Source organism: Chiloscyllium plagiosum, chromosome 29, assembly GCF_004010195.1.
Source record: "Chiloscyllium plagiosum isolate BGI_BamShark_2017 chromosome 29, ASM401019v2, whole genome shotgun sequence".
NCBI lineage: Eukaryota > Metazoa > Chordata > Chondrichthyes > Orectolobiformes > Hemiscylliidae > Chiloscyllium > Chiloscyllium plagiosum.
In genome coordinates, this window is record NC_057738.1 from 38,763,427 (window position 1) to 38,788,279 (window position 24,853).

Consider the following 24,853-nt stretch of genomic DNA (forward strand, 5'->3'; position numbering starts at 1 on the left):
AAGATGAGAAAGCACTGGAGACTGTGCAGAAGCAATATACAAGAAGAGTTCCAGGAATGAGAAACTAAAATAGACAGAAGAGGTTTGGACTCTTCTTGAAGAGAAGAAGGCTAAGAGGAGATTTTGATGGAGGTTTTCAAAGCTGTTAGCAGCTGGATAGAGTTGATGTGGAGAAGCTGTTCCCACTTGAAAGGATCCACAACCAGAACGCATCAATTTAAAGTGATGTGCAAAATAAAAATGGGTGATGTGAGGAATAGGTTTTTCACCCTGCGAGTCTATATTCAATTGGATTTGGAAGGATGAGGGGAGATGGAATTGAAAAGTACGGAATACTGAATGGCCTGGATGGAGTGGTTGTTGGGAAGATGTTTCCATTGGTAGGAGAGACGAGGATCCGAGGGCACAGCCTTAGAGTAAAAGGAAGACCTTTTAGAACAGAGATAAGGAGAAAGCTGTTCAGCCAGAAAATGATGAATCTATGGAATTCATTGCCACAGAAGGGTGTGGGGGCCAGGTCATTGAGTGTATTTAAGACTGAGATAGGTTCTTGAGGATCAAGGGTTAGGGGGAGAAAGCAGGAGCCAGGGTTGAGAAATGTATTAGCCATGATTGAATGGCGGAGTAGACTCGATGGGCTGAATGGCCTAATTTCTGCTCTTGTGTCTTAGGGAGTAGTTATGGCATGGACTGCACAGCTTGAAAGGGTAGAGGAAGCAAGTTCAGTGTAGACGTGCAACAGGGCATTGAATGATTATGTGGATAGAGATTGTGCGCAAGGACTGGGGAGGGGGGAGAGGGAAGGTGATTGGCACTCTGTAATGGTGCTCATTTGAAGATCTAGTGTGGGCCCTTTGGGCTGGATGGTCACCTTCTGGACCACAGTGATTCTGTGTTTGTGAGTTAGAAATACTTCATAAAGGATTTCTAGAATGTTACTAGTACAATCGTGCCATAATTTATCATAATAAAAATGTGTTGTGCTCTTTTTTTTCCTAGGTGTCCACTGTTCATGTTTGTTAGGACAAATGTGGAGAGCACCTGGTGGCATGAACATCTCTCTGAAGAAAACATTCAGCATTTAAAAAAATTGGTTCCTGAAGAATATAAATTAATGACCAACAGAAAATCTTGCCCACTAAAAGATGAGCCATGGCCCAGGTTACCTTGGGTGCCAGGTTAGTTAAACCTGCAACCAATTTTGTAGAAAATTGATGAAAATATCAATGTATTTTTATAAGTATCTTTCACATTTGAATGTATAAATGAGTATCTTGTTTTCATCTGTTTTATCCTTGTTTTAAAAAAAACTTCCAATGAATAATATAATGAGCAATATGCACGCATAATATTCTTAATGATTAATAGTCTTTCCTGCATAATGTTGTGGCATTATTGTTGTGTTTGGAAAGGTCAAGGCTAATGCAGCACACAAGGCTATTGTAGTCATTCAAAGAAATCCTATTAAAGCTTCTCAGTCAAAATGATAAGGATGTGTATGGAAACACAGATGACAGAAAAACAGAAGAAGTTCTAGTCGTTGATAACATATTTGGAATTGTAAAGCCATCAAAGCAAATGTGCATAATCCGTACTCAACTGATGGAGAAATGTTTTCTGTCAGCAGGTTGTGAATCTTTGGAATTTTCTACTTCCGAGAACTGTAGAAGTTGAATATGTTTGAGGCAGATTTTTGAACTGCAGGGCAGTCATAGCAGTCTGGGGAACAGGCAGGAAAGTTAAATAACAGTCAAGCTGAAATCGTCATTGACCTTGTTGAATGGTGAAGCAGGCTTTTGGGGCCTAATGGCTCACTCCTGCTCCAAGTTCTTGTGCTGTTTATAGTTCTTGCAGGAATTGGTTAGTTGTTCTATGACCTATATAGTTCATGTGAGAAATTGATCCACAAGACAAAATTAGAAATGTACTTTGTTGTGTAAATAGAATAGATGCGCATGCTATTCTCTGTGACTACCTGTATGTTTTCCTCAATCTGGTAATGCATGCCCTGTTCTGTGGGACGTGTTGAATGTTTTATCAAGGAAAAATTTTCTGTCTATTGTCTGACTTCTGATATCACTTTCTCTGCTGATTCCCAACTATTATGATCTCTCTCAGAATTCATACAGCACAGAATGAGGCCATTGAGTTTATCACAATGATGTTGGCTCTCAGGATTAGCTTTACAGCTATGTCATTTCACACCTCCCTGTCACCAACCTGCACATTGTTCCTTTTCAGTCAGTAACCCAATTCACTTTTGAAAGTCTCTTTCTCAATTGAAACTGTCTCCATCACACTCTTACAGTGCCTTCCAGATCTTGACCGCTTGCAGTGTGAAAATGTTTCTCCTCGTCTTCATTGCTGCTTTCTTGAATTGCCGTAACTCTGTGCCCTGCTCCTTGATCCTTCCATTGATAGGAATAATTTTTTTTCGATGCCTACTCTATCCAGATCCTTCATGATTTTGGATGTTACTATCAAACCTCCTCTCAATCGCCTCCAAGCAGACCAGCCTAAACCTCTCCAATTCAGCTATCTAACTGAAGTTCTACATCCTGGAAACGTTCATGTGAATCTTTTCTGCCCTATCTTTAAGGCCTTTTGCATATTTCCTAAAGTGTGATACCAGAGCTGGGCACAATACTGCAATTGAGATCTAACTAGTGTTTTATACAAGTTTAACGTAACCTCCTTGCCCTTGTACTCTAATCCCTATTAATAAAACCTGGATGTGATATGTTTTTATAGCCACACCGTAACTCAAAAGACTTTCACACATACACATCCAGATCTCTTTGCTCCTGCAGCCCCTTTATAACTGAATCTTTTAATTAAGTGGCAGAATGTCCAGCATAGGGATTGAGGGTGAAATTTTGGGGATTATTAATATAAACAGAAATAAAATGAGAATTCAGCAGAAGGGAAATGAGGAGAGGAAAGAGAAAAATAACGTGAAAAATTGGCAGAAAAGGTAAGCTGTGGCAGAGGAGAGTGAGGAATGGTGAATGAGAACAATACGAGCATTAACCATTGCATATTTGCTTTTTGGTAAACCTCCAATATTTCTGCACAGTTGGCCAAAATAGAGACTGAGAGGCATTTGTTAAATTCTACCTGACAATATTTAGGTCTGGGTGGGTTGCTCTTCGTAGGGTCAGTGTGGACCTATTGGGTTGAAGACCCTGTTTCCACACTGTAGGGATTCTGTGATTCTGTTCTATATTTAGAATTAATGTATGTTTAATCTCTTCATATTGAATTTTTAGTGGCAGATGATTCAGAAATGGATACCATGGGGTTATTTTATTCCACACTGTATTAACTGCATTGCTGAGAATCTAGAGTCACATGGAGGCCAGACCAGTCAAGGGTGCCAGACTTTCTTTCTTTTTTTAAGAAATTGTGTTTCTGTTGGAGAGAATGTATGCACACAGTCCCACGATTTTCCATTGATTAATTTTACGGATGGAAAGCTATGGGAAGTATCTGTCCTAATGTCTGATGTGTATTTTGTGGCCAAGGTGCACTATTTTGTAAAAGAACTCCTGTTGTCTCACCTGTGTTAATAAAAAGAGTCACGGTATTTCAAATTGTAATCATGTTTCATTTTATCTTTCTACTGTAAAAGTATTGTCTCAGCGCTTGTTTGGTCTAATTTAGTGAAGTTAATTTTGACTAAGCGACTTCCATGGTTAAAAGCAAATTATGTCTCTCATTTCTGTCTTTGATAGGCACTCGGAGGGTTGGACTTGTTGCAGTGAAGTTGGGGATGATGCCTTTGTGGACGAAAGGGGGTGAGAAACATGCAGTCACGTTACTTCAGGTAAAAGTATGGCATGAAAATAAAGTGGTAATTGTGAAATCAGTTTAGTTTTTAGAAGAACATCATAGATTCTGTAACATATGGAATACTTTAAGCAAAGATGTATAAAATGTGATATTATGAAATGTACAGACTTTCTAATCATGAAAAAGAACAGGCTCATTCAAGATTGATAGTGGCTGGAAGCTATCAGGCATCCATTCAAGGATGTAACTGAGACCTAAGACTAACACATCCATTCCTCATCATCTCCCCATGCATTTGCAGGAGGTTAATACCTTGCCATTTACTTATTCTCACTGGCCAAGTTCCGAAACATTCCAACAGCTTACTACGTTCCTGTACTCATTGTTTACAAGTGGTCTCCTCTACACTGGGAAGATCAATTACAGACTAGGTGGCTGCTTTGCTGAGCAAGGCTCCAAGCATGAGAGTGACCTCCTGGTCTCTCTCCACTTCAGTGCACAATCCTTCCCTTATGATCCCATTTCTGCTGTCTATGCTGTCCAAACCAGTGTTTCAGTGAAGACCTCTGTAAACTGGAGGGACTATACGTCATTTTCCAGTTAGGCACATTACGGTCTTCTGGATTCAACATTGAGTTGAACAATTTTAGACTCTGAATTCTGACCTCCATTTTCAATTCCTTTCTCTACAAGTGCCAGTTCATACCTTTCATGTTTTTGCTTTCAAACAAAGCTGAGTTTTGCTCTGCTATTAACACCAATCTTAAGCTACTGCTTTGTCTCTTTAATACAACTATTGTCATTCCTTTGCCTTTATTTTTGACATCTAATCTGTCTTATCCTTGTGCCTATCCCTGCCCTTTTAGTTTCACTTAGTCTCCCCCCACCCAAAAAGAAAAACAGCACTTCACTTCAAGTCCGAAGAAGAGTCAAAATATTGCCTCGATTTCTCCCTCTACAGATGTTGGACCTGCTGAGTTTCTCCAGCTCTGTATGTTTTTAATTCAAGAATGTATGATCTGGTCATGTTGGAATAATTAAGAAATATATAGTTTGTACACACACTTCGTGTTCGTGAGTTTTGAGAAGATTTGTAGCTCAGGTTGAGGTTTTGGATGTAGGTTTGCTCGCTGAGCTGGAAGGTTCATTTCCAGACGTTTCGTCACCCTACTAAGTAACATCATCAGTGTGCCTCCGGGCGAAGCACTGCTGCTGATTGCTGCTTTCTATTTATATGTTTAGGTTTCATTGGGTTGGTGATGTCATTTCCTGTTCTTTTTCTCAGGGGGAGGTAGATGGGGTCAAACTCGATGTGTTTGTTGATAGAGTTCCGGTTGGAATGCCATGCTTCTAGGAATTCTCGTGCATGTCTCTGTTTGGCTTGTCCTAGGATGGATGTGTTGTCCCAGTCGAAGTGGTGTCTTTCCTTATCTGTATGTGAGGATACTAGTGAGAGAGGGTCATGTCGTTTTGTGGCTAGTTGATGTTCATGTATCCCAGTGGCTAGTTTTCTGCCTTTTGTCCAATGTAGTGTTTGTTACAGTCCTTGCACGGTATTTTGTAAATGACATTAGTTTTGCTTGTTGTCTGTATAGGGTCTTTCAAGTTCATTAGCTGCTGTTGGTGGGTCATATAAATAGAAAGCAGGAATCAACAGCAGTGCTTTGCCCGAAGGCCCACTGAAGATGTTACCTAGTAGGATGACGAAACGTCTGGAAATGAACCTTCCAGCTCAGCGAGCAAACCTACATCCACGCTTCCTGTTGCTTAGTCATATCTCACCCCTAGTGGTTTACTGTGAAGCCTGTTTTAGGAGGGAAGCATAATATGACTTGGTCTCATTTTCCTAAAACAGCATTGTGAAAAATCTTCAACAGTTAACACATTTTGTCCTTGAAACCTGGATTGAAATGGGTGGGGAAGGAATAATATTTTGTGCTCGTCAATCCTGATGTAGTTTGTATGGTTTACGGGTTCCTTGCCAATGCAGGAATAGTTTGCAATGATGAATTAAATATGTCTCTCAGCATAGTGCACACTAATAATTGATAATAGCTTACGTGTGAGTTTCTTGCTGTCATAAACTGGTGTTAATGAATAAAATATTCAATAGAAAATAAATGGAATAAACTTTTTTATAGAAAAGACATCTTAATGTATTTTGCTTCCAGGTTCAAGATTGTCATGTTGTATCATATACACCGAAAGAAAAATATGGTGGCAAGAGGCCTGCATTGGTAGTTGGTGGCAAAAATGCATCACCGTTTAAAGTAAGAAAATGTTTTATTATCTGTTTTGCTTTAATAATGATTAAATATTTAAGCAAGTAGGCTAGGGTCTGTTACGAAGGACTATGTGTAAGGCTGCTCTATTTCTCTGACTATTTCAGTCTGTCAATTTTCTCCTCTTGTGAAAGCAAAGTGCTGGTGAAACTCAGCAGGTCTGATAGCATCTGTGAAAATAAAGACAGACCAGTTAATTTTTGATGCCAGACCTACATCTTATTTTTATTTCAGATTGCTGACATGCACAGTACTTGGCTTTTATTTATCTGGATTTTCTCCTGTCTGAAATACCTTCAGTTTATTTCCCAACTACAATAGGTCGCCAAAGAAAAGGCAGCTAGCCCGACTCTTGGTAAAGCGAGAAATTGTTTAGGGTCTAGTTTTGAGGATGGTTTTCTTGAGCAATGCCATGGGGTACTACACTTCTGGATGGATGTCAAAGTCTTAGAGAGGGTGCCGACGAGAATTATGAGCACTGTCCCAGAGATTAGGGACTCTGGACAGTTTGAGATGGTTCTCTTTGGAGCAGAAAGGAGACTAGATAGAGGTGCTGAATTTCCTGAGGTGATTAGGCAGAGTAATCAAGGATCATGGTTTTCAGTGGTGGAAGGGTCAGTAAACAGAGACACGAGCTAAAGATGACAAGAGAAAACAATCTTTCTTCAAAGCCAGTTTTTCTGTGACCTGGAATGTTGAGGGCTAGCGAGAGAGAATTTGATAAATAAAGTCGCAGAGTCCTACAACATGGAAAAAGGCCTCTAGGTCCAACTTGTCCATGCCAATCAGGCTTCCCATTTGCATTTGGGCCATATCCCTCTAAACCTTTTCTATCTGTGTACCTGTCCAAATGTCTTTTAAATATTGTAATTATACTTGCCTTTGATACTTCCTCTGGCAGCTCGTTCCATATGTGCATTACCCTCTGTGTGAAAGAATTGCCACTCTGATTCATTTTAAATCTTTCTCCTCTCACCTTAGATCTATGCCTTCTAATTTTGAACTCCCATACCCTGGGGAAAAGACCTTTGCTATTCACCTTATCTATACCTCTCATGATTTTATAAACCTCTATTAGGCTACCCTTCAGCCTCCTACACTCCATGCTTGCAAGAAAAGCATGTGCGTGATTATGGCAGAAGACCAGGAAATGGTTTTGATTGGATACTCAACCAGAGGAGCACTGTTGTACTGATGTGCTTGTCATTATATAATTCTAATGCAGTTCCTGTATTGAACTTGTCAACAGGTTTTCATGCTCAGTGTTGCATCTCAGTACAATAATTTGTGTTCCAGTGTGACATGTTTTTGTGGATGTAGAGATACAAATTTTGCAATGAGCAACAGAAATCCATGTTTTTCATTGATCCCTGGATCATTTATCACCAATGTGATCTGTACAAAAACTACAAGTGTTGAAAATGTGAACTTGTTGAATTTGCTCACCATTTGACATAGATACTCACTCCCAATTTCATGCAAGTGCTCTGATCCAGAAAATCCAGCAATTGTGATGAATTATTACAGTAAACTGCAAAGACAAGCCAGTTAGAGGTGACACTCCCAGAAGGAGCCAGCTTTGTCATCGGAGTGTAAGGGAGAAGCTGATCATAATACATTCAAAAGAAAAGGAAATCACCATGTGGCGAAAGGAAGAGGCCTGCATTGTTGGGTCTTGTAAGAGAGTTATTTCATAACATTAAAGGGTTTTTTTAATTCACCCATAATGAAGTTGAGAATATGACGTTCTGTGCTCCAAGCCTGTGCTTCTAATTGTCATGGGAGGTGCTTGGTTAGAAGCTGCTTTATTGAAGTATTACCTTTTATATTAAAAAAAAACTGAAAACTTGTATATAAAGCTATTTATTTATTTATTTCTGGTTGTAAAATAAGTCAAAGACACTTAAAGTAGAGTAAGTAAGTAAAACCCAAAAAGGAATGGACAATGAGTCCTTATGCAGGATTTGAGGATGGCAGAAGGAAGGGGTGTTTTTATACAAGGCTAGAGTCGAAGGGCTGAAGCAGATACAGGTTTGCTGTGACAAGGCTGTTGAATTTGAAGTCATGGATAAAATTGAGTGTAGGTCAGTCAGGGCAATAGCGATGAGTGAATTTGTATTGGACGGTGCTTTTTGGATTTTGTAGGTGATGAGGCAGGGCTACAGAAAAATCGAAGTTGAAAAGCAATAAAATTTGAAGTGAAGGTTTGAGCAACAGCAACGGTGTTTGAGGTTGAGCCAGGTGATGTTGGAGAGATAAGTGTTTCTGATTTAGTTTTTGATTTTTGAAGCTTGGCTTTATGTGCAAAACGATAAAATAATTTCACGTCAAATATGGGAACACGCTGGTCAGACTCAGTAGGTCTGCTAGCTTTTGTGGAGATTATAACTGCAGATTAATGACCTCCTTTCATTGCCTGGTCAAGTTTAAGCAAATATCTGATGCAGGGAATTAAATTTGTGGATTGGAAATGTGGTTTGAGATGATGGTGATTTGATTAATCAGAGAGTGATGGTTACGTTAATGTTTGGCTGTGACTTTCCTCTTAAGCAAGGAGGCTTAACAGTACAGAGTCACAAAGTCAAGAAAAATCCAATAGTGAGCTGGGTGGTAACAATACATATAGCTTGTAATGTTACTGTGCAGACCGATGATGAGAAGGCGTTCAATGATAGGTTCTTGCGGTGGTTTAAAAAAAAGTCATTATAGTGGTTGCAGCAACTGTACTTAGATATTTACGGATACATCTGGAAGGTTTCACTGCTAGAATATACATTTTTGGCTATGGATAAAGGCTGGTAATCTGTGAGGGGCTAGCGACACCTCTCCATTTGAGAGAGAGAATTAGTTACAAAGCTTAAGGGGCACCACTCCATCTCAAGCAGGGTCAAAGTGAGGAGACAGGGTCTCTGTGAGTTATCACAGCTAAGATAGAGATTGAATCTGTGCTGTTGGAATCATTGTGCACTATATTGTAGCCACTTAGCCAATTGAGCTGACCCATACAGTCATCACACGAGACCACATCCTCGGGTTAAGAGTCCCACTCACTACCAGCCGAGCTAGTTAGGCTGCTTTGATGAATGGACCTGCTTACTAGTCATTGACTAAAGTCTTTGGACCCATTTCTTCATGTTTGCAATTGATAGATACGATAGCTGTAATTAAGAAGGTAATTGGTTTGTCCCAAAGAAAGGCAACTTGAGATGCAATCAGTTGACATCATGCATCATGTTTTGTTACCACTCTGTGATTTGCCTTTTTCTTTTAATCTAAGACAATAGTGGCTATTTTGCCTGGTCTGTACCTGAGCACAGGGAATAATTGAAAGTTGGGCAGGCCAAAGTGTACTTCAATAAAAGAGCTCCTTGAGCCTTTTGTAAATTAATTTAAATTAGGAAAACATTGAGAGGATTTTTTAAAAAGATTCTTCAAGTCTTGTGTCTGGGTGAGCAAATGCACTACCGTGGAGATCCAGGGAAAGCTATTGTGGATTTTTGCAAAAAAGTATTCCCAATTTACCTGCCTTTTTTGTTTCGGGAGGGAAAAATTTATGTCCATAACCTATGATAACTGAAGGTTTCCCTAAAGTATTGAAAGGGTGGAATGTTTTAGTAAAATCATGCCATGCTTGTGTAAACGCCATAGTCATGCTGTGTCAGACTAACTTTGACCAGAACCATTGAAATGCGCGTTCTATTTTTGCATATTTCTTTGTAGTTCAGGGCTACTTAAATATATTTTTTTAATAGAATAGCTATTGTAGATTGCCATGAAAATGTTTTAGTAAGTATTATTGTAACATCTTTTTAAAAATAGTTTATTGAGTCATTTGAGAAAATTGTAAAATTTCTTGTTCAATGTGAACAGATAGCTTCCAAATGAGCTGTAATTGATTGAAAATAATGCCTGGCTGGGCCAAATTAATGGAAATAGCTCCACAGTAAGCCTTGAATAAGATGTAGTGAATTGACAGTTGCTGTCAGTATAATGTTTTAAATATTGCTTCTGTTTTGTTATGATTTATTCATATCCTGTAACTGTTTCATTTTAATTTGACTTTATACTAACGCCTTTGAGAAGGGCAATAATTACAAAATGCATTTTCTCTAGAATGACGGAGTGCCTATTTTGTCTGAGCCGTCATAGTATGAGCATTACTTTATTATTTTGAAAAATCTGTCTGCTTCAAGTACCTGGTGTAAATGAGTAGAGTAGCATGTAAAATATAGTCATTAAAAGCAATCGACCTTGAAATGCAGATCAATTTGGATGCCTATGGTTAAAGATTTGTGCAAAAACTAATCATAGGACGTGATTTTATGATACAGTACATTAAACTAGAGGAATTTATAACAGGGAATTGTGAGTGTCCTTCGGAACACTGATTTGTTCCCTACAGATGTTGAAGCCCGAATATTTTCCTGTGAAAACTTGAAGATGATGCTTCTGTTGATTTAGTTGTCTCCTGATTGTGGTCCCTTTTCACTGCAGATGATTCAAACTTCTCAACAGCAGACTTTTCCTCACTCCCATAATGCTATTGTGCGTTACAACAGTCAGGGTTTGGAACTGCACATCCCTATCATTGACTGTTTTCTCTGGCAGTCCATATCAAGTTTCACTGACTGGGGAATCATGCTTGAGGTTTGAGTGCACGAACCACAGTAGTGAATAAATTTGACCAAAGATTGATTGATTTATTTTTACCTTCAGTTTTCCATGTGTATGAACCGCTCATCAGGTGACAGGCAGTGAAGATCAGCTTGTAACAGAAATGTTTACATACAGCAATGTAGTCAAATATGTGGCTGCTCATTAGTTTATTGTCCACCAAACAAATAGCTCCTAATCAGGGGCGTCATAAGATCAGTTTACTTAAGGCATTTGTTTTATAAGGAGAGGTTGGATAGATTAGGATTTGTTTTTTTCACTGGAGCGTAGGAGACTGATGGGTGACTTTTATATAGGTGTATAAAATCATGAGGGGCATAGATTTCGTAGATAGCTGACATCCTTTCCCCATAGTAGGTGAGTCTAAAACTATAGGGCATATGTTAAAGGAGAGAGATACAAAAGAGTCCAGAGGTGAAATCTTTTCACACAGGGCCGTGAGTATCAGGAACGGGCTCCCAGAGGTAGAGGTGGAAGCGAGTACAATTTTGTCATTTAACAAACATTTGGACAGGTACACGGATGGGATAGGTATGAAGGCAAAGGGGCCTAAATTAATTGTGAAAACTGGGTAGTATGGGCAAGTTGGGGTGAAGGGCCTGTTTCCATGCTGTAGACCTCTGTGACTCTATAGCATATGTGCTGCTGTACCTAGTACTACTGCCTCATTTTTGGATTCACCCAGTCTTCTCTAAGATTGTCCATTGGTTTATCATACCTTTTCCCTGACAGGTTTGTTTCCTCCACTGCTATTCAAAACCATCTGCCCTTCAGTGCTTCTATAATCTATCTCAGCTAGTTTTCAGAGGAATTGGTCAAATCTAAGAAATCCTTTCATCGTCAACACTTTTTGACATCAGCTTGGCATTTTTTCCTGATTTTTGTTTTTCCATTATGGTTCAGGACAGTTTTGGATTTCAGTCTGTCACAGTTTTTGACCTTTTAATTTGGCAGTGAACAATATGCAAGCTTTATTTTTCTGGCATCCTTACAAACTTGCACAAAAGATTTTATGTGCATCTTGAATGCAATAAACATTGGCCCACACAGGCCTTGAAGGTAATTCGAGAGAGATGGTCCTGAGCTATTGCTTTGCTGCATCTTAATTCTTTCTTGCTCACACATCCAGCAAATTATTGGCTGAACAAATAAAGAAGACTTGTTATATTTTAGAAGTAATTATGCTGCATGTATTTCAGTGTCAGCCGTGACTAATCTTGTCTGATCCAGAAGATTGAGCTCAAATCCTATCCCAGTGACCTGAGCACAAACATCTTGCCTGATATTCTAATGCAGCACTGAGAAGATGCTATTATTCAGAAGACATGTTTGACTGAGCCCCCTTCTGCCCTATTATTTATGCAGAAAATAATCCCAGGGCGCTGTTTTGAAAAATGGGAGTTTTAGAGTCATTTAGTACAGAAACAGGCCATTTTATCCAACTCGTCCATGCTGACCAGGTTTCCCAAACTAAACTAGTCCATTTGCCTACATTTGGTCCATAACCCTCTTACACCGTTCCTATTCACGTACCTGTCCAAATGTCTTCTAAATATTGTAACTGTACTACATCTTCTGGCAGCTCATTCCATACACTCACCACCCTGTGAAAATGTTTTCTCTGAAGTACTTTTTAAATCTTTTCTCCCTCACATTAAACCTATGCCCTCTACTTCTTGACTCCCCCACCCAGGGAAAAGGCGTTGTCTATTTACACTATCGTTGTCCCTCATGATTTTATAAACCTCTATAAGGTCTCTCAAATATCACTCTGATTAAACTAAAAATTACAGGAAAACACCCACAATTGTATGTAATTCCTAGCATTTATTCAACATTTCAGATGTTATGTGACAATTGGTGTGTGGAATACTAATGAGGAACTTCTCTCTCACTCACACACACACACACACACACACACCCACCCCCCATCTGGGTCTGTCACATGTCAAATACTTAATGTACATTTTGAACTTCTCAATAGAGCTTCCTTGCCTGAGCAATTAGCAGATCAATCAATCAGATCCATTTTGCCATTTTGAAGTTTAGTAAGGAAAGATAGCCTCCATTTAAAATTAGAAAATATTCCTCTTTAACACAGGATGAAAAGTGCTTTCATCACAGCTTGATATAGTTCCATGGTTGATAGCAGCACTCCAGTCTCTTACCTCAGTAATCATTATTCATGAATGCATTCTTTAGCTGCAGGAAAGAGTATTAATGTTAATTTTGGATGTTTGAGTATAATTGTATATATTGTAGTACTGTTGTACTTTTGTAATCTTGTAAAGTTTATTTGGTTTTATTTTCAAAGCTGTGGAATCTTGTGGCTTTATTCTGTTAGTAAGTACCTGAGATTCCAAACTTTGCCTGGCTCCTAAACCAGATGGAAACATAATTAGTGATTTAACTGTGACCATAATAATATAGTCTGGTTTTGGGCATGATACTGAAACCATTCTGATTGAGCAGGAAATGAGGTTAATTCAATCATTTCAGTGTAAAAGGTTATTTGTTACTTGCTGTAACATGGACTTCAGTGCAGCAAGAATGATTCAAGTTCATGTAAATTATAGCATATTTATTAATGAGCAACATAACACTGAAGAATACTACTTATAATATCTAAAATTTTATTGGACTTGCGGTCTGACAGTGAACTGGTGAAGTGCAAAAGAAAATGCCTTATGTACAAGCCAGGAATGCAGTATCTGAACTGAAGACGAGCTTCCACCAGATACATCCGTTGTGTTTGCTAGCTGTGTCTCTCTCTCTCCATCTCTCTCGATCTCTCTCGATCTCTCTCGATCTCTCTCGATCTCTCTCGATCTCTCTCGATCTCTCTCTCTGACTATTCCAATGCACCCCTGACTGACCCGCATCTTCTACCCTCAACCGATAAGCTCATACAAAATTCTACTGAGGTATAATTCACCCCTGGTCATGTTTGCACACTGCACTTGTGTTGACTAGCTGATGTTTGTTTCCAGTTAACACACCTTGAATTTTAAGGCCCTACCACCATTATTGTCAGGGATCTCAGTCATGTCTCTCCCAGCTCCTGCACTCCTGGCCTCACCCGTTCACTTCCCTTCCACAACAGTGATAACCACACCCCACCACCATCCTCACTTACCATCCCACCAGAATCCACGTCACAATGATCATTAACTGCCATTTCCGCCAGCACCAGAGGGATGCCACCACCAGACACACATACTGCACCCTTCCTTTGTCAACCTTCCCCAAAGACCATTCTCTCCAGGACACCCTGGTCCAATTCTTCTGTTTTCCAAACACTTCCCTGCACCTGCACAACACCTTACCCTGCAATTGCAGAGCATGTAATACCTAATTTTTTTTTCCTCAGTATCCATAGCCCCAGATACACCTTCCTGGTGCAGCAGCGATTTCAACACATCATCTTGTTCCCTGGCCAACATCTTTGTCTCGGGCTTGCTGCATTGCTCCAGGGAAACTCAGTGCAAGTTGGAAGAACAGCATCTCATTTTCCTACTGGGGATCTTGTAACCTTCCAGAGTCAGTGTTGAGTTCAGCAATGTTAAGGCCTGAGCATCATCTCCCATATCCTTACACCAGGCCTTGTCATTCCATGGACTGCAACCACAAATGACCCATTGTCAGCTACTAATGGTCACGATCAGCGATTACCAATTCTCTCAGACTGAGCTTTATCCATTCCATTGTCTGCCCAATTGTATTTCTTTTCTCTCTCTGGGATCGCTCCATTTCCACTTACTGTTTACTCCTTTCCCCACCCCACCTTCAGCTTATACACCAATCTTTCCTAACTGCAATCAGTTCTGAAGAAAGGTCATTGAACCCTAAACCATAACTCGTCTTCCTCTGCACAGATACTACCAGACCTGAGTTTTGTCAGCTTTTGAATTTTAAGGCCCCCTACTTTTGTTTTTATATCCTCCAGGGCCTCACCTCTGATCTCAACCAGTGTCACAGCCCCCTGAGCTCTGTGTAATCCTGTAACCCTGGCCTCTTGCATGCCCCACTTTTAACTGCTCCACCATTGTGATTGTCTCTAGCTACCTTCAACTGGAATTCCCTCCCTGAACCTTTCCAAACCTCTTGCTGCTTTTCCTCCATTAAGATGCTCAGTTAAAGTTTACCTCTTTGAGCAAACCATTGGTCATTGGCTCTATTTCCTAATATGACCTGGTGCAAAGATTTTGGTCTCATTCCTATGACATTTTTTGGGTTATTTTCTTTAAAGCCACCATATAAATACAAGCTGTTATTAAATTGTGCATTTATTTAAGAGATTTTTTATTTTCTTTGCAGAAACCGGGGTTTGTTATGGAAAAGTACAGGCTAGCAGGGATACCTCCGAAACAGAAAATCTCAGTTTTCAGGGTGTCTGAAAATGCTATTATTAAACCAGGTAATGTTTCATACAGATCTTTTCTTGTGTGTTTATTCTGAGTTAAGCAAAAACTTACCAACAGCATGAGCCCTTCGGCATGGAGGTGTAACTTCCCTGGGAACTGGGTGTGTGAACTGTTCCCAGTTATCTTAACTAGGGCAATTCAGTTTGGATAAAAGGAACATTTATTAAAGTTATTCTATGTGCATGAGTCAGACCAGAGATGTTGTATTGCCATTACTAAACTTTCCCATAATGAATATCCTGGGGGTTATCATTGACCAGAAACTAAACTGGACCAGCCATATAAATAGCAGCAGGTCAGAGGCTGAGAATTCTTGAGATAAGTAACTTACCTCCTGACTCCCCAGTCCTTGTGCACCATGTACAAGACATAGGCGAATGATGGAATACTCCTCACTTGTCTGGATAGGTGCAGCTCCAGCTCCAGTATCACTGAGGAAATCTGGTGCTATCCAGGGCAATGTAACCAGTTTGATTGGCAACCCATTCACATTCAGCATTCATCACTGATGTACAGTGGCAGCAGTGTGTACCATCTACAAGATGCACTGCAATAATTTACCAAGGGTCCTGCAAGAGCATCTTCCAAAGTTGTGCCGTTACCACTGAAAAAGACGAGCAGCAAAAACCATGAGTACACCGTCACTTGCAAGTTCCCCTCCAAGCCCGCCAATGTTATGACTTGGAAATATATTGTTACTGCTTCACTGTTGCTGTGTCATAATCCCAGCAGTCTCGCCCTCACAGCATTGTGGCTGTCCCTGGACACTCAAGCAATTAAAGACACCAGCTCATCGGCAACACTTTCAGGTTAGTTAGCTAAAGTTGGGTAATAAACGCTGGCCTAGCCAGCATTGCCCACCTCCCATGAGCTAACATAAGATATTTGATTAAACACTAATGATGGCAGGGCATGATGATGTGTGGCAGCTGCAGGTCTGGGAACTCCTGGTCATCATTGTAATCCAAGGCCAGTGCATCTGCAGTTAATGTCCGTGGGTGAGAAACATGAACTCGGTATCATTGAACTGGAAATGACTTGGAGATGATCCTGGCAGGCAGCATTTCCTGGCTTAAGTGAACTGGAAAGTTAGGTTCATGGTTATATTGGGAGCATGGTTATATTGGGTGGCACGGTGGCACAGTGGTTAGCACTGCTGCCTCACAGCGCCTGAGACCCGGGTTCAATTCCCGCCTCAGGCGACTGACTGTGTGGAGTTTGCACGTTCTCCCCGTGTCTGCGTGGGTTTCCTCCGGGTGCTCCGGTTTCCTCCCACCGTCTAAAGATGTGCAGATCAGGTGAATTGGCCATGCTAAATTGCCCGTAGTGTCAGGTAAGGGGTAAATGTAGGGGAATAGATGGGTCGCGCTTCGGCGGGTCGGTGTGGACTTGTTGGGCCGAAGGGCCTGTTTCCACACTGGTAATGTAATGTAATGTAATGTAATCTAATCTAATCAGACATTTTTGGAGATATTTGAACACTCAGCAAAGCTACTTTCCAGTGAAAGAAGAAAGATTCCTGGGGAAGGAAGCATGGTCTGTGGCTAAGAAAGTTATCGATCGTATCAAATTGAAAGATCAGTTGCAAGTCAGAAGTTTATGTAGATATATATTAGCAAAGAATGACTGAAAAATAATTATAAGGAGGGAGAAATAGTGTATAAAAGAAAGCTAGCTAGAAATTTTAAAATGGCTTGTAAGAGTTTCTGGAGGTATTTAAAAAGAAAAGCACTCTGAAGTGAGTGTTCGTCCTATTGGGAAATGAGGAAAAATGGATGAAGTGAATAGATATCTTGTGTCTATCTTCACTGTAGGGGATGCATGCAATAACTTGGCAATTGTAAATCAATAGGCGAAAGGGGGCTCAGGGAATCTTTAGGCAATTAGCAGGAATGGCTGTGAACATGATGAGAATTAAATGCTAATGAGATCGCAACAGACTTCATCTTAAGGTCTTAAATGGATGCAGAGGGAGTTGATGAATTGATTTCAGTTTTCTGTAATTTCTCAACATCTAGAAAGGTCCTATCAGATTGGAAAATAGTAGATTACTTAGTGTGGAAACAGGCTCTTCAGCCCAATAAGTCCACACCGACCCTCCGAAGAGCAACCCACCCAGACCCATTCCCCTACATTTACCCCTTCACCTAACACTACGGGCAATTTAGCATGGCCAATTCCCCTAACCTGCACATTTTTTGGACTGTGGGGGTGAACCGGAGCACCTGGAGGAAACCCACGCAGACACAGGGAGAATGTGCAAACTTCACACACAGTTGCCTGAGGTGGGAATTGAACCCAGGTCTCTGGCACTGTGAGGCAGCAGTGCTAACCACTCTGCCACCGTGCCGCCCATTGTAACTCCTCCCATTAAGAAAAGAGACAGCATGAAACATCAGGCCAATTCACTTAACATTTGTCATTAATGTAGGAATCTTTTATTAAGTAGAGTCCTCAATAAAATAATGCCAACATGGTTTTCTGAAAGGAAATTTTGTTTGACTTATTTATTGGAGTTCTTTGAAGAAGTAACAAGCAACTCCGATAAAGGAGAACATGTGCTTAGATGTACTTAGATTTTCAGTAGGTGTTCAACAAGGTACCGCGTTGAAGATTACTGTACAAAATATGAGCCCATGATGTCTGGAGTAATATGTGAGCATGGGACAAAGATTGCTTAGCTTTCAGGCAACTGATGACATAAATTGTCAATTTGGCAAGTTATAATGCATGGAATGCCTGCTGGGGTCCGTGTTGGGATCTCAACAATTTATTGTCTATATTCACAGCCTAGATGAAGGGACTTAAGGCAAGATTGTTAAAATTGCAAATGGTGTTAAGACAACTGGGAACATTAGAGCACAAGTCCATATGTTTTTCCACGTATAGAGTCAGCTATTACAAGGGGGCATAGCTTTAAATTAAGGGGGGGTAGGTATAGGACAGATGTTAGGGGTAGGTTCTTTACTCAGCGAGTCGTGAGTTCATGGAATGCCCTGCAGTAGCAGTGGTGGACTCTCCCTCATTATGGGCATTTAAGCGGGCATTGGATAGGCATATGGAGGATAGTGGGCTAGTGTAGGTTAGGTGGGCTTGGATCGGCGCAACATCGAGGGCCGAAATGCCTGTACTGCGCTGTATTCTTCTATGTTCTATGTTCTAAGGGATATAAATTGGTTGTAATGGGCAAAAAATTGGAAAATGGCAGATATATGGGAAATTGTCCACTTAGGAGCTTATCACTTAAATAGAGAGGTTCCAGAATTGAGGTACAGAGGGACCTGGGTGACCTGGTGCATTAATGTTAGTATGCAGATTTGCTAATTATCAGGAATACAAATTTAATATTTATTTCAAGAGGAATGGAATATGGAAGTAGGAGTATTTTGTGGCAAGCACAGTGGATGCTGGAGAATCTCAGCAGGTCTGGCAGCGTGTGTGGAGAACGAAAGAGAATTAATGTTTCAAGTCCAGTATAGTTTTTATGCATATGAAGTGGAGTAACAAATACTCACTCATAGGAATTTTAAAGAGTTATCCTGTTCTATAAGACTAAATTGGGAGAATCTCAGCAGGTCTGGCAGCGTGTGTGGAGAATGAAAGAGAATTAATGTTTCAAGTCCAGTATAGTTTTTATGCATATGAAGTGGAGTAACAAATACTCACTTAGGAATTTTAAAAAGAGTTATCCTGTTCTATAAGACTAAATAGATCTGGATTCATCAATACACTGGTGATTTTCTTATTTTTCGTTTAATTGTACAGAGATGGAATTAAACACACCGAGATCTTTTTTACCATCACCAAATCACCACTGTTACAAATTTACAATTAACAAACATTACCCCCCCCCCCCCAAGGAGCAATGCAACAATAACAAATAGAGAGAAGAGGGAAAGTGGGAAGGAAACAGACAATTTTCTATCATTCATTCTCATCAGGTGTTGTCCTGATGAAGCGTCCTTATGCCCGAAACGTCGATTTCTCCTGCTCCTCGGATGCTGTCTGACCTGCTATGCTTTTCCAGCACTATATTTTTGACTCATCAGGTGTTGTGTCCATTAAAGTATTTGCTACCCCTCTGGTTTAAGTGGCTTGAAGCATTCCAAACGTGTTGATAAAATCAACATGATTTCTGATTAGGTTTTTTTGTATAACATAACTCAAAATCTTCTTAAAATATCAAAATTGCTATAGTTGCACCTTCCAAATAAATAATCACAGATTTGAGTCATATGGGTTTTGTTTGGTTTCTTCAGCTTCAGGCTTGCTGATTTGGGAAGAAGGAATGATTGTGTAGTTGATGGTGAAATTAGTTTCGAAACAAAAGTGTAATTTAAAAAAAAATTAGTAAATACAAAGGTAACTAGAAACAAAGATGAAACAGAAATATTAACATCAACCTCATTAAAATCTATTCTAAAGCTGTGCTGATTAAAACCTGGTCCACACTGTATATATACGATGTTTGCACAAGTGCTTTCAGCAATTACTGGATTACAGTTGTCAAGGATTATGGCTGTAGGTTTGCCTTTTCCTATCTTTGTTTGCAGTTGTCCTAGTCTAAGTGGGTGAATTGTACAAACCCAGGGTCCTCCTTGGATATTGTGACCAACTGCATCCCTTCTTTCCCATCAACTGTTAGAGTTGTGGAGAATATACAGCACTGAAACAGGTCATTTAGCCCAACCAGACCGTGCCAGTGTTTTCCATCCAAGTCTGCTTCCATCTCTATCCTCTAAATCTACCATCATAACCTTTTAAATACCCATCAAGGTTTCATAATGTTTATACGGTCATTACCACCACTTTGTAAGGCCTGTAATTTGTTCTTCCTCACAAGTGGAAGTGTTCTTTCATTATCCATTACAGCGAACTCTTTCATCCCTCAGCTTCCCTTTTTGCAAAGGAATTTCCACTTTTCTGTTCACCGTAGCATAAATGTATGGTGGCCCTATATATACATCGACCTACCCATCGTAGACTCTACTGAGCTCTGTTAACTTTCTGTGCTCAGATTATTAATTGAATGAACTGAGCCAGTACCAGGTAGGCAATCCCCTCCAATGTGAAGGTGAAAGTTAATTGTTGGTGTAAGCCATGAAAGAATACAATAGATTATCAGCCTTCAGGTTGTTGTCAAAAAGTGCCTATGTGAAGACATTGGCCCAGAATCACTTGCTCAGCTTCCTTGGCATTTTGTTGCCTAGTTATGTACAATGTTAACACCTGGCATGTGAGGGGTTGTAATCATTCATTTAAATCTTGCAGCATCTCACCTTGTGTGACACTTCTGTTATCAATCACTTTCAAGTCTAGTGAGTTTATCTGCCTTTGTTTAAACAAAGGAATAGAACTTGGACAAGGAGGTGCTGGTTCTCCTACTCAGTTTAAAAGATGTCAAGGTTAATTTTCCAATGTGGATACACTGGTATTGTGCTGCTAAAGCACAACAGTATTGGTTATTAGCTTTTGGGTTTGATTATACTCTGTGTGGAACTAGCTGATGTAGGCCAATGCAGTAGTTTGTCTCTACTTAGCCTCTGTGCCTCTGTTTTAATTATGCTATGGCTACAAAGGCATTGGATTGCTGAAACCTAAGGACAGAAACTAGAGAATATTTCAATGTAATGTGCACTGTAAATAATTCCAAACTCTGTTTTAATCCTTTTATGTAATCAAAACTTTGTTTGCATCATTTATGAAAGCTTGGAAAGGGTGGATGCGAGGAAATTGTTTCCGTTAGGTGAGGAGACTAGGACCCGTGGACACAGCCTTAGAATTAGAGGGGGTAAATTCAGAACAGAAATGCGGAGACATTTCTTCAGCCAGAGAGTGGTGGGCCTGTGGAATTCATTGCCGCAGAGTGCAGTGGAGGCTGGGACGCTAAATGTCTTCAGGGCAGAGATTGATAAATTCTTGATGTCACCAGGAATTAAGGGCTATGGAGAGAATGCAGGTAAGTGGAATTGAAATGCCCATCAGCCATGATTGAATGGCCTTACTTCCACTCCTGTGTCTTATGGTCTTATGATTGGATGGATTTAACTTGTATTTAAATTTTATTCAAGGTACTCCGTTGTATGCTGCTCATTTTCGGCCAGGACAGTACGTGGATGTCACAGCAAAAACGTAAGTCCTTCTATAGAATAAGGAGGGCACTCATTTAAGACTGTGATGCAAAGGAATTTCTTCTCCCAGAGGACAGTCTGGGATTCTCGACCGGAGGTAGTTGTGGGGGCCAGATCACTGAAAGTATTTAAAGAGGAGGTGGATAGAGCTTGGAAATCGTGACGCCTATGATGAGTTGGCACAAAAGAGGTGTTGGTTCCTGGAGCAGATCAGCCATGATCTTTTTGGGATGTAGGGATAGGTTTGAGGGACTGAATGCCGCCCTTTTCTCCCCCCCCCTCCTCCCAGCTCCTGTATCTTATGTATATTTTACAGTTGGCTGAACTGGAGAAAAAGGCAGAAGTTGGAATTTTTTGTTTCAATTCACTCATGGGACGTGGGCATCGTTGGCTGACCAGCTTTTATTGCCTGTCCTTAGTTGCTCTTGACGGTGGTAGTGAGCTGCCTTCTTGAACCATTACAGACAATGTGCTGTAGGTAGCCCCACAGTGTCATCAGAAAGGGAGTTCCAGGATTCTGATCCAGCAATACTGAAGGAACGGTAATATATTCCAAGACAGGATGATGAATGGCTTGGCGGGGAACTTTCAGGTGATTGTGTTCCCATATATCTGCTACCCTTTGTCCTTTTAGATGGAAGTGATCATGGGTTTGGAAAGTGCTCTCTGAGAATCTTTGAATTTCTGTAATGCATCTTGAAGATAGTACACACTCCTGCTACTGAGCGTCAGTGGTGGGGGGAGTGGATGCTTGTGAGTGTGGTACCAATAGGGTGGGCAGTTTGTCTTGGATGGTGTCAAGTTTCTTGAGTATTGTTGGGAGCTGCACCCATCCATGAAATTGGGGAGCATTCCATCACACTCTTTACTTGTCCCTTGTAATCATTCCTGATGAAGGGCTTATGCCTGAAACGTCAATTCTCCTGCTCCTCGGATGCTACCTGACCTGCTGTGCTTTCCCAGCACCATACTCTTGATCCTTGTAAACTGTTGACACGTTTTGGGTATTCAGGAGGTGAGTTTCTTGCTGTGATATTCCTTGCCTGTGACCTGCTGTGTAGCCACTGGGTTTAGGTGGCAAGTCCAATTGAGTTTTTGGTCAATGGTAACTCCAAGGATATTGCTAGTAGGGGATTCAGTGATGGTAATGCCATTGAATGCCAAGTGCAGTGGTTACATTCTGTCGTATTTGGAGATGGTCATTTGTCTCATGCAAATGTTACTAGCAGCTTGTCAGCCCAAGTCTGGATGTTGTCCACATCACATTGCATTTGAACATGGACTGCTTTAGTATTTGAGTCGTGAATGTTGCTGAACATTTATGCAATTATTGGTGAACATCTCACTTCCGACTTCGAGGGAAGCAGCTGAAGATCATTTGAGCCTAGGACAGTAGCAATTCCTGCAGAGATGTCCTAGAGTTGGGATGACTAAACTTCAGCAGCTATGACCATCTTTCTACATGCCAGGTATGATTCCAACCAGCGGCAGTATGCCACATAATACCTATTGATTCCAGTTTTGCTAGGGCTCGTTGATGCCACACTCTTTCGAATATTGCCTGATGTCGAGGGTTGTCATTTTCCCTTCACCTCTAGAATTCAGCACTTCTCTCCTTGTTTTGAAATATGCCTGAGTGGTCCTGATGGAGCCCAAATTCTGTATCAGTGAGCAGGTGCTGCTTGATAGCACTGCTGGTGACACCTTCCGTTACTTTACTGATGATCAAGAGTCGACTGAAGGGGTGATAATTAGCCAGATTGGATTTGCCCTTCTTTTTATGTACAGATGTACTGGGCAATTTTCCACATACTGTACTGGAAAAGCTTGATTAAGGGAACGGCAAGTTCTGGAGCACCAGTCTTCAGTACTATTGCCAGAATGTTGCTGGGGCCCATAGCCTTTGCAGTATCCCCTGCCTCCAACTGTTTCTTGATATCATGTGGAGTGAGCCAAATGACTGAAGATTTTTACAGTGGTGACCCATGCAACTTTGAGAGTTCCAGAGTCAATGTTGAGAGCTCAATCGGCAACTCCCTCCCGAATGTATACAATTGTGCCACCATCTCTCCTGCATCCGCCCTGCTCGAGGGCCAGGATATATTCAGCAGATAGATTATTCATCAAATGTGCAACTCTCAATTCTGCAACATCTGGAGATGAGGGGCTTGTGTTTGTGTGTTGAATGGATATAGTTACCATGTTTAAAAAACATTTGGATAGGTGCATGAATAGGGAACGTTTGGAGGGATAGGGGCCAGGCACAGTCAGGTGGGCCTAGTTTCAATGCTGAATGAGTCTGTGGTCCTGTAGACTAGGCTTTGACTTGTACTTTTACTACTCCTTACTTATCCAGGTTGCAAACCTGCATCATCACAACAAGTTGTGTTGATAAGGTTTTCATAATTTGCTGTTTGTGCTCTCTTTAACTGCACTTCCATGTACTTTATCATACGAGACATTTCATTGCTAAAGTTGGAAACCTGTCCTCTTATGTCTCTATATTCCGCACAGCACTTATTAAAATGCTTTGTGTTCATGGCTAATGCTTTAAAACTACCAAATCCGATTAAAAATGTTTCTTTTGTATCTCAGCAGCATGTTGGGGATTATAGGCACTCAGATTAATGAGTATTGAATTCTTTTCAGCTTTTTGGTCTCTGTGTGGTAGGAACTTACTGAGAATAATGGCCACTTGTGAATCTGTTTGCTAATGGGTCATTCTTTGCTTCTTACTTGGAAATTCTTAATTGAGAGTCACTATTTTGGGACAGTATATCGCCACCCAGGTCTGACTTTATGCTAAAGACAGCACTTCCCAAACTCTGACCCCCATTGTGATGCATTCTGAAGATTAAAAATTGTTGTGATCCCTCAGTAATATGAGTGAATTGGCAAGGGGGAGGAAAGAAGTATGAGTGGAAGTGGGGGAGAGACCCCTATGGGGTGGTGACCCATCAGAAACAAGGGATTGGGTTATGCAGAATGGAGACTAAGCAAATTACCTGGTCAGCTATCTCATCACAAGTTATGGGACCATGCTGTAAGCAAAATTGACTGTAGCACTTTACACCAGTGTGTACACTTCATAAGTGCTTCATCAGCTGTGAAGTGTTTGAGACATCATAAGGGTGTCAAAGATGCTTCTATCAATTCCAGTCCTTTGTGTTTATTGCTCCATTTACTTTTCTTCATGAATGCAGCTTTTTCAGCTCATTGAGAATTGGCCTCAATTGTAAAGTATTGAATTTATGCTATGATTGCATGGAATCATAAACACTTTAACTTTTGGTTATGCAGTGGTCAAGATTTTCAGTGGTAAGAGTCTGCTTTATATGATTGATCTTTCAGATATAGTAAAGCTTATTTTACATTGATTTCAATTTGATATACAAATATGTTTGTTCTCTGAATAGTGGCCTTCTTTGCTTATGTTATTTATTTTTTAATGTGAGATCAAGACTTGATTAAACTGAAGTGCTTGTCAGTTTCCACAAGTACACTAACAATACCAGGTTTTAGATTAGATTAGATTCCCTACAGTGTGGGA

General features: G+C 40.5%; 1 protein-coding gene across 1 annotated transcript in view; it reads left to right on the plus strand.

Moving 5' to 3' along the window:
- The first annotated feature begins 967 nt into the window (after positions 1-967).
- Positions 968-24,853, plus strand: part of mrpl3 (mitochondrial ribosomal protein L3) — a 52,004-nt gene continuing 28,118 nt past the window's right edge. Inside the window, exons 1-5 of the mRNA XM_043719591.1 lie at positions 968-1,178; positions 3,735-3,826; positions 5,964-6,062; positions 15,066-15,165; positions 21,244-21,304. Coding sequence (XP_043575526.1) covers positions 974-1,178; positions 3,735-3,826; positions 5,964-6,062; positions 15,066-15,165; positions 21,244-21,304 — 557 coding nt within the window. The 5' untranslated portion in view covers positions 968-973. The remainder of the gene's footprint in view (positions 1,179-3,734; positions 3,827-5,963; positions 6,063-15,065; positions 15,166-21,243; positions 21,305-24,853) is intronic.